General features: G+C 40.5%; 1 protein-coding gene across 1 annotated transcript; it reads left to right on the top strand.

The window, feature by feature from the left end:
* The first annotated feature begins 453 nt into the window (after positions 1-453).
* LOC107829556 (thaumatin-like protein 1b) lies at positions 454-5,966 on the top strand. The gene is made up of 4 exons (XM_016657003.2): positions 454-699; positions 796-1,501; positions 5,265-5,353; positions 5,466-5,966. The coding sequence occupies exons 1-4, from the start codon at positions 633-635 to the stop codon at positions 5,468-5,470; spliced, it is 867 nt and encodes a 288-aa protein (XP_016512489.1). The 5' UTR covers positions 454-632; the 3' UTR covers positions 5,471-5,966.
* Positions 5,967-14,687: the final 8,721 nt, after the last annotated feature.

Below are 14,687 nucleotides of genomic sequence, written 5' to 3'. Positions count from 1 at the left end.
GTCTACGGGCCCTTAATCGGCACAAATTTTAAGATTATAAAGCCCAACCTAGTCCCTATTTTTGGTGGGCTGGCTGGTCTCTTGGCCCACTTGCCACCCGTACCGCTAATTTTAATGTTGCCTTGTGGTATAAAAAATATTTATATTTTTTTTGTTAAGGAAAAAAGGAAAAATATTTATTTATATAAAAAATATTTATATATGGTCATATTAAAATGATCATTATAAATGTCATATAAATTATGAGTCGTTGACTTGTAATATTTAATGAGTAATATGCTCTAATTGGTTAAATTTTACTAATAATATAAATATTATTTGTACGACTAATGTGTATTTAGTTAAACTCATTCGTGATTACCTACTATACAGTATATCGTATGAGTGATAAAGCGTACTCTCTCTCTCTCTCTCTAATATATTTAGATATTGTTTTTCGCGCTGTTTCTTCCCTGTATCAACTTTTTCTTTCTTTATTCTTCTAGACCTCAAAAAAGAACCAATAGAAAATAAAATAGCAAACTAAAATGGAAAACAAAAAGCTAACAACTTTGAAACTTAACTTGAAACCTGAAAATAAATCAACACACTCACCACTCCACTAACATCCCATTACGCATCAGTCATCACCAATGGATCGTTTTCTCATCACCCCCACCTTTCTCTCTCTTCTTCTCCTCACTTTCTCTCTCTTCTCAGGTAATCATTAACATAATCACAGCCACTTTCCTTCTAATTTCTGTTTAAAATCTTAATCTTTTCTTGATTATTGTAAAAATTAGAACTTTTATGCAGATGTGCAGTCAACAACTTTCAAGATAGTCAACAAGTGCCGTCACACAGTATGGCCCGGAGTATTAACCGGAGCTGACAGAGCGCCCATTAACCCAACCGGGTTTACTCTCAAGACTGGCAAATCCAGGACTCTCAAAATGCCCAGGTCTTGGTCGGGTCGGGTTTGGGGTCGGACCCTCTGCTCTAACGACCCCTCCAACGGTGGTAAATTTACATGCGTCACCGGAGATTGCGGCTCCGGCAAGGTTGAGTGCGCTGGAGGCGGCGCTATACCGCCGGCGACTTTAGCGGAGTTTACACTCAACGGCGACCAGGGGTTAGATTTTTATGACGTCAGTCTTGTGGATGGGTACAATCTTCCTATGCTTATAGTTGCTAAAGGAGGTACAAGGGGGGGATGCAGTGCCACGGGATGTCTGGTGGACCTGAACGGCGCGTGTCCTAGAGATTTGAGGGTTGCGAGTGGGAAGGGGAGTCATAGTGAGAGTGTTGGGTGTAAGAGCGCGTGTTTGGCGTTTAATGATCCGATTTACTGCTGTAGCGAAGCGCACAATACTCCTGACACGTGTCAGCCTTCGAGCTACTCGCTCTTCTTCAAGCACGCGTGCCCACGCTCTTACAGTTATGCTTATGACGACAAGACTAGTACCTTCACTTGTGCCTCTGCTGATTACTTGATCATCTTCTGCCCTCTCCCTTATACCAGGTGAATTTACTATTACGCCCTTCCTATTTTGATTCCTCGTTATTGGAAGATTTTTACTAGTTATAAATGGTTGGGTAGGTTGATATTCAGCATTATACTCTCTGTGTTGCATCTTTCTATATTTGAAAAACTGTAGTTTTTCCATTTTACCATTAATGAAATGCTTTTGTCGCCATAATAATGGCGTGGCAGTGATATGGAATAATAATGTGATGGTATGTTTAAGTATGAGTGAAAGTCTTCTTTTGTTCTTAAACTTCCTACTCAGTCAAACAATGCCATATAAAATGATATTGAGGGAATAATAGTTAAATTATGATAGAAAGCTTTGGTTGGCGAAGTCTGCCTAAGCACGCGCTAAATCGGCCTCAGTTTGGTATTAAATGAGCAACGAGTTCCATTTGTGGAACTCAATAAAATGGAACAGGTGTAGAGAATATATAGCCGACTTCAACTAATGTAGAATTAATTCATAGTGGATTGATTGATTGACTGACATGATCTAAATTATGGACATTCAAATGAAATTTCTATTGAATACTAATAAGTTCTATGGGGTTCCATATTCATTATTTATTGAGCATCTGATATGGAATTTATGGCGTGAGACATTTATAGGCTTCCAATCTAACTTAAAATGATATTCTTCATCAAAGATAAATTGTAGTTCCTGAGCATATTATGAAGACTAGCTTTTCTTTGAAACACACCAAGAGGAATGGCTGAATATTTTCTTGTTGTTACCGGGCAGGAAAGTAGATTCCCAGCCTAGTGGTATCTCCAGGAGCTAAATTCTCTAGCCTTGCGGCACCTAATCAGGAATAGTTTGATTCAACACATTCTCAAGCCTACAAATATCTAGGCCGGAATAGTCTTAAAGTCTTAATGAGATTATGTGTCATTAAATAACGGATTAATAACTTGTCCTTCACAGAGTTAGAGCATATACATTTATGAAGGATTATACACTTGATATAAAGGAGAGATTAGAGGAGTGTAAGCAAAAGTGGAGATTAAGGAAGTGAAAGAGGAAGTGGCTTGAGAGTGACTATTATCAAGAGTAAAGTGGGAATATTTCAATTTAATACAATTTCTATATTTCTTAGAGCGCACACCTGCATGCTCGGAGTTAGCCAGGGCTGCTAACTCCGTCTCAGTGTCACACCGTTGAAGTGCTCACTGGTCTGTCTTTCTTTTTTTAACCGCTTGTCTACAGTTGATAAGGCACTTTCATTTTGCTCATGAGAGCTCTGCAATCATTTATCTTGCTTGCAGTTGGCTGCCAACCACAGTCCCCTCTGGCAACTAGTGAACAATGGAGAGGGATTCAACTCTTACTACAGGTTTCTGAGCCCAAAGATCAGCCATCGCTGTATAGCATTCTGCTAACTTGTCACTGAATTCTTCTGCCAAAAAATAAAAACTTATCACTGAATCTCATAACCTGTGACCCATTCATATATCTCATAATCTATGACCCATTCATTGGAAGCGGCTTACCTATTGAGAGACTGTATTGGTGGATATGAGGGTTTGTTGGAACGTTGCAGGGTTCTGGTTATAGTGCAGAACACTTTTCTTTCCAGAATTGGTAAATCAAGGCAGTTCTCCTGCACTGTCAATGTGGAAGAGTTCTTGTTCCCAAAACTTGCTTTTGGTGTTTGAAAACTTTAAGAGCCCTGACTCATTGCTTATGATTCTCCTTTTTCTTGTCCTTCTTCCGAACATATTTCCCGTGGAGTAACCACATGTAACTTCCAAAGCCAACATTGGTCATGCTTCACCAACTTAATGTTGAGCCAAATGTCGAAGGAATTACATTCACATCCTTCTTGTTACATGTCTTTGGCAAATGGATTGGGAAAGAGAATAAGTGCTAAAGATATAGGCTTTCTCATTAAGATCTAGAGCATGAGTTGTTTGTATTAGCCTTGTGCATATTGGTTAGTTTGAATTTACCCGATGAGACAGTTTTCAGGTAATTTAATTTTAGAGACATATCTAGGATGTCAAAGGACTATGACAAACGGACATTATCATTGGCTGCTCCTTGCTTTTCTTTTTCTCCCACAAAACCAAGATTCCTGTAATGAGTAAAATAACCATGTCAACAAAGTTTACAGAATTGGTAATAAACTAACAATAGACATAGCTGAAACTTCACGTGCTGAAGAAGCTAAACCACTGATTTAGTTTGGCAAGGTTAGCAGAGTGTACAGACACTAGCCTAACAAGTAAAACTTAAGGGAGGGAGTACTACTACAACTGATTATTTCGTTGAGAAGGTCATCTGGTTTTAGCTTCTTTGGTCCTCTTCCCTTCCCTCCTGTAGTATGGAAGTCGTCCTTAAGGTAGTAGTACAAAAAGTTTGTAGCATGTTTTAGATCTGACTAGCCAAAGGAAATAGAAGTTGTCTTAATGCATGTAGCGAAGACTTACAACCAGGAGTTTTGTTTGTCTATATTCATCCATTGCTATACTGCATCATTTATGAAGCAATGTGCACCATTTGGATTGTTTAGGAGAATTAACTAAAATCCTTTTATTGTCGCTGGTTAAGAAAAATGTAGATATAAAACCTTAATCTCGTTTTCTCTCAGCTTTCAGCTATACAAATTATTGCTGCATTGAAACTCCGCAACATAGATTCCTTTTCCCAGTCCGAGATGTTCTAGTAAACTGTGAGCGTATGTTCCTTGTAAATCTTTTGATCAGGTTTAAGTCGTGCAGTAAATGTTCCCCCAAGGTGGTCCTTGCACTTGGCACAAAAAGAGTTTAGGAGAAGTTCCTTTTGAATGTCCAGAAGAACTCGGAGTAAACTCGGATTAATTAATACTTATAGCAAAAATTAAACAGAACTCTGAACTCAAATTAATGGAAGGGTAAGCAATATCTGGCTATTTGCCACATCTATTGGGTCAATTGTAAGAAAAAACATACTTCCTCTGTCTCAGAAGGAGTGGCAGAGTTCATGTACGAGAATCAAGGCACTAAGTGGAGGTGTGAACTCGGACGTTGGTTATTTCTGAAATAAAATTTCTTTATGTACAAACTAAATAAAAAGTAATTACAATTTCTTATTGTTAAAAGTACGAAGAAAATGTGAAATAATAATCAAAGCAAAATCTTGTCCCCAAAAAGAAAAAAAGCAGTAAGGTGAAATTTTACTTAGTTGTTTAAGACATCTATGACGATCGTGACATTTAAATAGTTGAAGGGTACTTAACAGTAGTTGTTGGAAAGTTCTCTTCAAAATGAAAAAGTTATCTGCTGAAAAATCAATATGATAAATCAGGAAACACGTTACTTCAAAATTGTAAAACAGATAAAAAACAAACCATTAGCTAACATTTTATACACGATCTTGAAGTTGAATAGTAAAATGTATGATTTTGTTGAGACCCTTTGCCGTAAGAGAGTTAAATGGCATACCACAAGTTCAAATTTCAAAGTGTTGAGGGTTTACTAGATGCATCTGCTGCCAGTAAGAACATGTTTGTCCAATAGTATTGCCTAAAGCATAACATCTTAAATCTTCTTTTCGTTGCCATCTGTGGTCGTCCATCCAACTCGCTTAAAGCAGCTTGCCATACCATTCTCTAGAGCCATTCACCATTTCTTCCTTTATGGAGTGACTTTCTTTTTCGTCCATCTGGTGGATGTTATAGCATGATGTTTTTCACTCGCAAATTAGCTTTAGTGGTTTAGTAACTTGAGCTTTCTACATGCTGCGGTTAATGTTTTTTGAACGGGAACTGTACAGCATGAAAGTGCTAGGATTAAGGAAGGATCCAGCTGAGCTGCCACTGGTTAATAAAACCATGATGTACATTGGAAGGCATCATCGAATTGGTGAGTCATCTATCCGATCATCTTTATTGCACCATTTGGTGTCAGCCATGCCTAGCAATATTGCACTTGTGAATATTGTGATTTGAGACTGACCTTAATGGGCAACTTTCAGGCTAATTTACAAACAGAAGTTGAAGCTGGGGATTTTGTTACGTACCCAAATGCCATCAATCTCTCTCATGTAAAATCATGTGCTGCTTTGTTTCGGTGGGGAACTCGTCGATACAAATGACAATATTTGTGTATAAGCGCTTGTAGCTTCTTATAAATCTGCAACTTTTTCGTTTTCACTTTACATTTTGCTCTCCATTGCGTTTGGTGGTTGGAAGGGTCCATTGTGTAATATCATGGGCATGTCGAGCAAGAGTCTTGGGGGCAAAAGAAGCTTTAAAATGTTTTTAGTTGGTTCAAAAACAGATTTATGCCTCCCTTTAAATTTTTTTTGTTCTGTTTTTTGGGGTGTAGAAATAGTGGTAATGTGGTGGACTATTCAAAGCATTTTTTGAACACGTTGAAGGTACATAATAGGATTGTTGAGCTGCTTAGAATATAAATACACATTTCATACAGTTTTTGTTATTTGATTGGTTTTATATAAGGGATAATTACGCTACACATCAAACGTTTACACTGTATTTATCATTTGTAGCTATACTTTCAGCAAATTTATCATTCGTAGCTATACTTGAATTTTATAGCATATCCATTAAATGAGGCATTAATTGTTTTGAACTAAAATAGGAGAGCAGTAAGCTCTCGTAGCTCAGTTGGTTAAAGTGCCCGCTTAATTAGCGGAGATTTTGAGTTCGACTTTTAATAATATTTTATTTTCCTGTGTTTATATTTCGCCTTAGTTGTATTCTTTGCGCGAACAAATACAGTCAATACATGTTGTATCCATTGTATACACCTATCTATACAGTCGATACAAGTTGCATCCCAAATACAAGTCGATACAAGTTGTATCCCAAATGCAGTTGATACACATTGTATTCGTTGCGCGTTTGAATACAAGTGATACAAGTTAGTAGCAATTAAATAGTAGCTAAAAAGGATAATTAAGCAAATTATAGTTAATAGGTTCTAAATTATAGTGGTTTATGAAAATTTATATTTATATAATATTGGACAGTGATGACTTATGAGCTTAAATGGAGTGACATGGAGTGAAGGTTCATATGGCCTATTAGTGCAGTTTGTTTTCTTCCTTTTGTTACCTGTCTTTCCTCTCAGCTGAGCTTGAAACTTCTCTTGTATGTTGTTTGTTCATAGATTGAAAAGAGGTATGGAAAAGAATAGAGAAGTTCCCTTGAAAGAATGAATAGAAATGCAATTAGCGGAGGAAGTTGATGGTGGAGGGCGAAGAGGGGAAATAAAAATTGGGAAAAGTACATGATAATCTCAAATACTAAATGGTTAAATTATGTAGGTGGTGTGTAGACGTGAGATAAAATTCACAAATAGTTACTTTTTAATTGTTGTAATTAAAAAATTATTATTATCATGGAATTGCAAATTCCACATAACTAAAAAGTGGATAATCCGTTCTCTTGCTACTTAGACGTGTGTATAAAAAAATTTCGAATTTTTTTTCACTTTTAGCCTGCGCTAGAAACTATTTACGTTCGATAGTAAAAAAAAAAAAAAAAAATTATATAACTTTTATATATAACTTATAGAATATATATATATACAAAATATATATTATTTCGACTATTACTTTCATTTTCCCAAATTCTCTAACGAAATGAGTAGTAAATTTGCTCAAACGTGTGGTCTGAACTCTGAAGTGGGTTTCAAGTCTTAGGTCAAACTTAATTATTGCCATTTACCAATAGTAGCCCAGCAACGAAAAAGAAGTCTGAATAGTTTCAACAGCTTCTACTATACACACTCCGGTTTTCAGGCAATAAAGCGCGCTCTCTCTCTCTCTCACACACACACACAAAATGTAGAAGAAATGAGATGACAAAAAGGAGAGGAGCAAAAGAGGTAAAGCTTGTCTGCCAAAATCTTTTTTTGGTTTCTCATTTTATACTACCCGTTCTGCCTCTGCAATTTGCTTTTTCTTTTCCTCTTCCAAATTCAACTCACGGCAAAATTTAATATATTTGGCGTGCGAAAGCATTCTGCATATGCGCACTGTTCGAAGAAAGGTTCTGTTTTTACGGGTGTGATGTATACAGTTTACCCTAATATAAATATTAATAGTTACTTTTATGGCTCATGTATACGGGTAAAATCGAGCTCGATATTTGAACGAGCTTCCGAACTCCCTGATTAGGCTAGGGTCGAAATATCTGTGATCGAGTGAAATCGAGCTCGAAGATCGATCTGACGTCTAACACCATCAGCCAAGATCGGCACATGATGATTATGATCGAACCCAAAACATTGTCAAAGTTAGCTATCGAAACCATCAGATTTGCCCTCGAGTTTACCGAAGGCGTAACCGGTCCTGTTTTTAACGGTCTCGAAGAAAGTTTTGCCATATCGTCCGACATGTGTCCGCAATTCTCGCCATTAATCACTCATTATGGCAAAAATTACGGAACGAGTCAAAAGGGGACCAATGGTTAGCAAATCATGAACTTTTGCCTTTTATAGAACAATAAGATAATATCTTAAAAGGTAGGTTTTCCCTAATATATAAAGGGGACTTGACAATTCATTAGGTACATTGTAACATATACTGATAAGCAATACATTCTCTAAGTTCTTACTCTTTGATATCTTTGTGTCAATAAAAGTGCATTCAACTCAAGGGTAGATTGCTTTCCTAAGCTGAAATCATCCAATTCGTGTGGTTTGTTTGCAATTAATTTATCGCTATTTATTTCAATTTCAATCTAATTTATCGCTTTGTATCAAGTTAATCCGCATATCCTTTAAACCCCTAACAAATTCAATTGTTATCCGATTTTGAGGCTAAACAGCTCCAACTCACGACCTATAGGTCATACGAAGATACCTTTCCCGTTGGACTTTTTTTTAAAAATCTCAGCATTGTATAACATTAGCCTTGGAGTGCAAGACCTTGGTTAATTTTCAAGTTTTCATCATTGTGCCATCTTTGTTCTATAGACATTATATAACGACCCGGTCGGTTGTTTCGAGAGTTATAGCCCCGTTTTTCCCATTTCTACTTCCTTTTGTACTTTTCAGCTATATTATGGTATACTAGGTTAGTTGGTTTGGGTCCAGAGTAGTTTCGGAGTGGATTAAGACACTTAGTCTCTAAAGTAGAAGCTTAAGTTGGAAAAGTCAACAGGATGTTGACTTATATGTAAACGATCTCATATTTGAATTTTTATGATTCTATTAGCTTCGTTAGGTGATTTTGGACTTAGAAGTGCGTCTGAAATGTGATTTGGAGGTCCGTACTGGAAATAGGCTTCAATTGGCAAAAGTTGGAAATTTAGCGATTTCGGTCAGCAGTGGAAAATTTAATATCGGGGTCGGAATGAATTTCCAGAAGTTGGAGTAGGTTAGTGGTATCATTTGTGACGTGTGTGTAAAATTTGAGGACATTCAGACATGGTTTGGTTGGTTTCGGCGTCGTTTGCGAAATTTGGGAAGTTAGAAGTTTTTAAGCTTGAATCCGAGGGTAATTTGGTGTTTTGATGTTGTTTTGAGTGATTTGATAATTTGTCTAAGTTTGTATGTTGATATATGACTTGTTGGTATGTTTGGTTGAGGTTCCTAGGGGCTCGGGGTAAGTCCGGGTGGTTAACGAATTATTTGAAGTTGGAAAAATGCAGTTGAGGCTGCTGCTACTGGTATTTACGCACCTGCTGAGGGGGAGCCGCAGGTGCGAGGTCGCAGGTGCACTTGGTGAGCCGCAGATGAGGACGTAGAGGACCTGGGATGGAACTGCATGTGCGTAAGATTGGTCACATCTGCGAGCCTGCAGATGCGAGGCTGAGTCGCAGATGCGGAATTGAGGAGGACTGCTAGTGGCTGCAAGTGCGAGGTCTTTTACGCACCTACGAGGTCGCAGAAGCGGATAGGGAGCGCAGGTGCGGAGATGTTCACTTAAGTGATTGTCCGCAGATGCGGCGATTTGGGCAGAACCTATAGATAGGGGACTTCGAGATTTTTGCTCATTTCCACCATTTTTAATTCGGACTTTGGAGCTTTTGGTGTGATTTTCGAAGGGGATTCAAGGATATTCACTGAGGTAAGTTGCTTAAGCTCTATTATCTTTAGCTATGGTGTTTTCCCTTTAACTTCCCCACCTAATTAGTAGGATTTTTGAAGTGAAATAAGGGGTCAGGGCTTGGGATTTCGAAGAGAATAATTTGGGGATTTGAGGGACCAAATGATGTCGGATTTTGATAAATTTAGTATGGGTAGACTCGTGAGTGAATGGTCTTTCGGGTTTTGTGACTTTTATCAAATTTCGAGACGTGGGCCCGGGGGCCGGGTTTGAGTGAATTTCGGGATTTGGCCTATAAATTTGTATTTTCCTTGTGGGATTCATTCCTTTAGCTCATATTGATTGTATTTTATTGCTTGTATCTAGATTCGGGTCAATTGGAGGCCGGTTCGAGAGGAAAGGGCATTTCGGAGTAGGAGTTCTACGCTGTTGTAGTAAGTAACACTTTTAAATCTGGTCTTGAGGGTATCTAACCCGGAGTTTGGTATAATGTGACTGTTTGAAGGTGGCACCCATGCTAGGTGACGGGCGTGTGGGTATACGCCGTGAGAGATTGAGACTTGGTCCGTCCCGGGAGACTGTGAAGTCTAATAGCCTTTATTTGTGTTTATATGCATTTATGTCTACTAGAACTTGACTGTCTTTCATGTTAGAGATCATGCTTAGACTATATTGCTGCTCATGGTAGTTATATTCAGTCATAGTGATTCTTGTACATGCTTACCTTAGTCTCTATTATTTTTCCCTGATGATATACTGTAATACTTTGATTTGGGTTATTTTCCCTTTCTTTATTGAGAGCTATGAGATAGAGAGGTTCATGACTCAGTAAGGTCGAAGGCCTAGTTATGAGGTATTGTTCTATGGAACGTGAGTTGTCCGTGCAGTACATGAGTTCCCCATGCGGATCCTTATATTTATACTAGGACACGTGAGTTGTCCGTGCAGATTATAGCGCTTGGGATGTAGGAGCCCCTCATGAGTCTGAACACCCTCAGTGAGCGCATGTACCTATTGAGCGTGTGTATTGAGGGCTGAGAGTTGAGTGCCGAGTTGTTGAGGGTTTGAGTGACTGTTGCCATGAGAGGTTGTACTTGCTTTTCAATTGTTGATGCACTTACTATCTGTCTTTGTTGTAAAATTTCTGAAAGTTTCAATATCTGGAGTACCTGCATTTTAACTGTATAAAACTGATTTGACTTAAACTGCCGGATTTGAAAGTATGTCTAATCCTTGCTGGAATTATTGAAAATGAACTGTACTGTATAACTCGTCACTGCTTTTCAGTTCCTTATTTATTTCTGTTACTTGCTGAGTTGGTTGTACTCATGCTACTCCCTGCACTTCACGTGCAGATCCAGGTATGTTTGATCACGGAGGTCGTTGAGTTCGGACGGATCAAGTACCTGAGACTACGAGGTAGCTGCCGGCGTCCGCAGTACCTTGTCTCTCCTTCTATATTTCTTTCTGTCTTGTATTGATACTTAGACACTAGTTGTATTAGTTTGGTTATCTAGATGCTCATGACTTAGTGACACCCCGATGTTTGGGGCTAGTTTACGCATTTTAATTCTATATTGAGTTCAACTTTGGTTTTTATGAAACATTTTTGATATGAAAAAGTTTTAAACTACCTTTTCTATTGAATTACTAGAGTATTTTGGGAACGTCACCTTGCCTAGTACCATCGATAGGCGCCATCACGACATGTTAGGTTTTGGATCGTGACAAGTTGGTATCAGAGCTCTAGGTTACATAGGTCTCACGAGTCATGAGCAGGTTTAGTAAAGCCTTGCGGATCGGTACGAAAACGTCTGTACTTATCATCGAGAGGCTGCAGAACCTTTAGGAAAATTTCACATTCTTGAATTATTGTCGTGCGAATCTGTTGATCTGGTTACTAAACATTTGTTGTTTCATTCTCTCACAGATGGTGATGACTCGTACTACTCGGCAGGATGGACAACCACCAGTACTACCAGCCAGGGCATTGAGAGGCCGAGGACGCGGTAGGGGCAGAAGTGAAGCCCCCACAGCAGCTGGGGCAGTACCTGCAGATCCACCAGTTATCCCAGATCAGGACTTGATTCCAGTTGTTGATGCACCAGCTCAGGCACCACATGTGCTTATTGTGATTCCAGGCCTCCAGGAGGCCCTAGCTCAGATTCTAACAGCGTGTACCGGCCTTGCTCAAGAGGTCTCTATCTCGACGGCCGCAACCACTTCTCAGGCCGGGGGAGGCACTCAGAATCCTGTCGCTCGCACACCCGAGCAGGTTGTTCAGGGACTCCAGACACCGGAGGCACCACCAGCCCAGCCGATTGCAACTGCTCAGGATTATGTGGTTCCTGCTTTGCCTGAGGATGATCAGCGTATGTTGGAGAGATTTGGGAGACTCCAGCCACCACCTTTCAGTGGCACAGAGAGAGAGGATGCTCAGGACTTTTTGGACAGGTGTCAGAGAATACTCCGTACTGCTGGTATTTTGGAGACTTGTGGGGTCTCATTCACTACCTTTCAATATTCTGGGGCTGCACTCATATGGTGGGAGACTTACGAGAGGCGTGGGCTTGTTGGCGCAACACCCCTTACTTGGAAGCAGTTCTCTGTGGTCTTTTTGGAGAAGTTCGTGCCTCACTCCCGCAGAGAGGAGCTGCGCAGACAGTTTAAGCAGCTTTGCCAGGGTGATATGTTTGTGACACAGTATGATAAGTGATTCTCGGAGTTGTCCTGTCATGCTATCTGGTTAGTTCCCACAGACAGTAAGAGGATCATGAGGTTTATAGATGGTCTCACTTTTCAGCTATAGTTGCTTATGACTAGAGAGAGAGTGTCTGATGCTACCTTTGATGAGGTTGTCGACATTGCTCGGCAGATTGAGATGGTTCGCTGTCACGAGAGGGTTGAGAGAGAGGACAAGAGGCCTCGTGGTTAGGGTGGATTCAGCGGTGCTCCTTCTGGGGGTCAGTTCCAGCACGGTAGAGGTTGCCATTTCAGACAGGCTCAGACAGCTCGACCATTTCACAGTGGTGCATCATCTGGCCATGGTTCTTACAGTCATTGGCAAGGCCAGTCATCATTTAGTGCACTACCAGCACAGAGTTCTCATCATTCCCCGTCCGCTCAGATATCCCCGAGTAGTTCTTTTAGGCATCAGGAGGAGCAGTTTTATTAGAGGAAGGGTTGTTTCGAGTGCAGATATTTTGGTCACATTATGAGAGATTGCCCTAGGCTATTGGGTGGGACTCCACAGCGGAGTACTCGGCCGATGGCACCAGCACCAGTTCCTCCACCACCCGCCCTATGCCCTCACTGCCAGACCAGATTCTATTGCTTCAGATGATGTGATTACAGGTATTGTCTCAGTTTGTCACAGAGATTCCTCTGTATTATTTGACCCTGGTTCCATGTATTCATATGTTTCCTCGTATTTCGCCCATTTTCTAGATATGCCCCGTGAGTCTCTAGTTTTATCTGTTCATGTATCTACTCCTGTGGGTGATACTATTGTTGTGGACCGCGTATATCGGTCATGTGTGGTGACTTTTGGGGGTCTGAAGACCCGAGTGGACCTTTTGCTGCTCAGTATGGTTGACTTTGATAAGATATTGGGTATGGATTGGTTATCTCGGGGTGTACCAGTTCTATTTGTAAAGAAAAAGGATGGTTCCATGAGGATGTGCATTGATTATAGGCAGCTGAGCATGGTCACAGTCAAGAACAAGTATCTTTTGCCTCGTATTGATGATTTATTTGTCCATTTTCAGGGAGCGAGAGTGTTCTCCAAGATTGATTTGAGGTCCGGTTATCACCAGCTGAAGATTCAGGATTCGGATATTCTTAAGACAGCTTTCAGGACCCGTTATGGCCATTGTGAGTTCTTGGTGATGTCTTTTGGGCTGACCAATGCCCCAACAACGTTTATGCAGTTGATAAACAGTGTATTCCAGCCCTATTTGGACTCGTTCGTTATTGTATTCACTGATGACATCCCGGTGCACTCTCGTAGCCAGAAGGAGCATGCTCAGTATTTGAGGGTTGTATTGCAGAGATTGAGGGAGGAGAAGCTTTATGCAAAGTTCTCCAATTGTGAGTTTTGGCTCCGTTTAGTAGCATTCTTGAGCCACGTGGTGTCCAGTAAGGGTATTCAGGTGGATCCGAAGAAGATAGAGGCATTGTAGAGTTGTCCTAGACCATCCTCAGCCACGTAGATTAGGAGCTTTCTTGGTTTGGCGGGTTATTACCGTCGCTTTTTGGAGGGATTTTCATCTATTGCATCGCCCTTGACCAAATTGACCCAAAAAGGTGCCCCATTCAGGTGGTCGGATGAGTGTTAGGAGAGCTTTCAGAAGCTAAAGACTGCTTTGACCACAACTCCAATGTTAGTTCTGCCATCAGCTTTAGGTTCTTACACAGTGTATTGTGATGCCTCGAGGGTAGGTATTGGATGTGTTCTGATGCAGGAGGGTAGGGTGATTGCCTATGCCTCGCGCCAGTTGAAGACCCATGAGAAGAACTATCTTGTCCATGATCTTGAGATAGCAGCCATTGTTCACACCTTGAAGATTTGGCATCATTATTTGTGTGGGGTTCATTGTGAGATCTATATTAATCACTGGAGTTTACAGTATCTATTGAAGCAAAAGGATCTTAACTTGCATCAGCGGAGATGGTTAGAGCTTCTTAAGGACTACGATATCACTATTTTGTACCATCCGGGGAAGGCCAATGTGGTGGCCGATGCTTTGAGTCGCCGGGCGAAGAGTTTGGGGAGTTTAGCGTATCTCCCAGCAGAAGAGAGAACCTTAGCAATGGATGTTTAGGCCTTAGTGGGCCAGCTTGTCAGATTGGATATTTCGGAGCCGAGTCGGGTATTGGCTTGTGTGGTCTCCAGGTCTTCTCTTTATGACTGTGTCAGGGAGCGTCAGTTGATGACCCCCACTTGCTCGTTCTTCAGGACAGGGTCCAGCAAGGTGATGCCAGAGATGTGACTATTGGTGATGATGGCGTGTTGAGGATGCAGGGCCGGATATGTGTGCCCAATGTAGATGGGCTCCGGGAGTTGATTCTTGAGGAGGCCCACATGTCACGACCCAAACTAACCTCTGTCGTGATGGCGCCTATCGTGGAACTAGGCAAGCCGACTTATTTCCAAAACAAACCAATATTTTCATT

Source organism: Nicotiana tabacum, chromosome 19 (genome assembly GCF_000715075.1).
Source record: "Nicotiana tabacum cultivar K326 chromosome 19, ASM71507v2, whole genome shotgun sequence".
In the NCBI taxonomy this organism is placed as follows: Eukaryota; Viridiplantae; Streptophyta; class Magnoliopsida; order Solanales; family Solanaceae; genus Nicotiana; species Nicotiana tabacum.
This window is presented reverse-complemented; position numbering and strand designations above follow the sequence as displayed.

Coding starts and splice junctions, on each gene's coding strand:
- LOC107829556 (XM_016657003.2), top strand. CDS start 633: ATGGATCGTTTTCTCATCACCCCCACCTTTCTCTCTCTTCTTCTCCTC. Junction 700..795: donor CACTTTCTCTCTCTTCTCAG/GTAATCATTAAC, acceptor ACTTTTATGCAG/ATGTGCAGTCAACAACTTTC. Junction 1,502..5,264: donor TGCCCTCTCCCTTATACCAG/GTGAATTTACTA, acceptor GGAACTGTACAG/CATGAAAGTGCTAGGATTAA.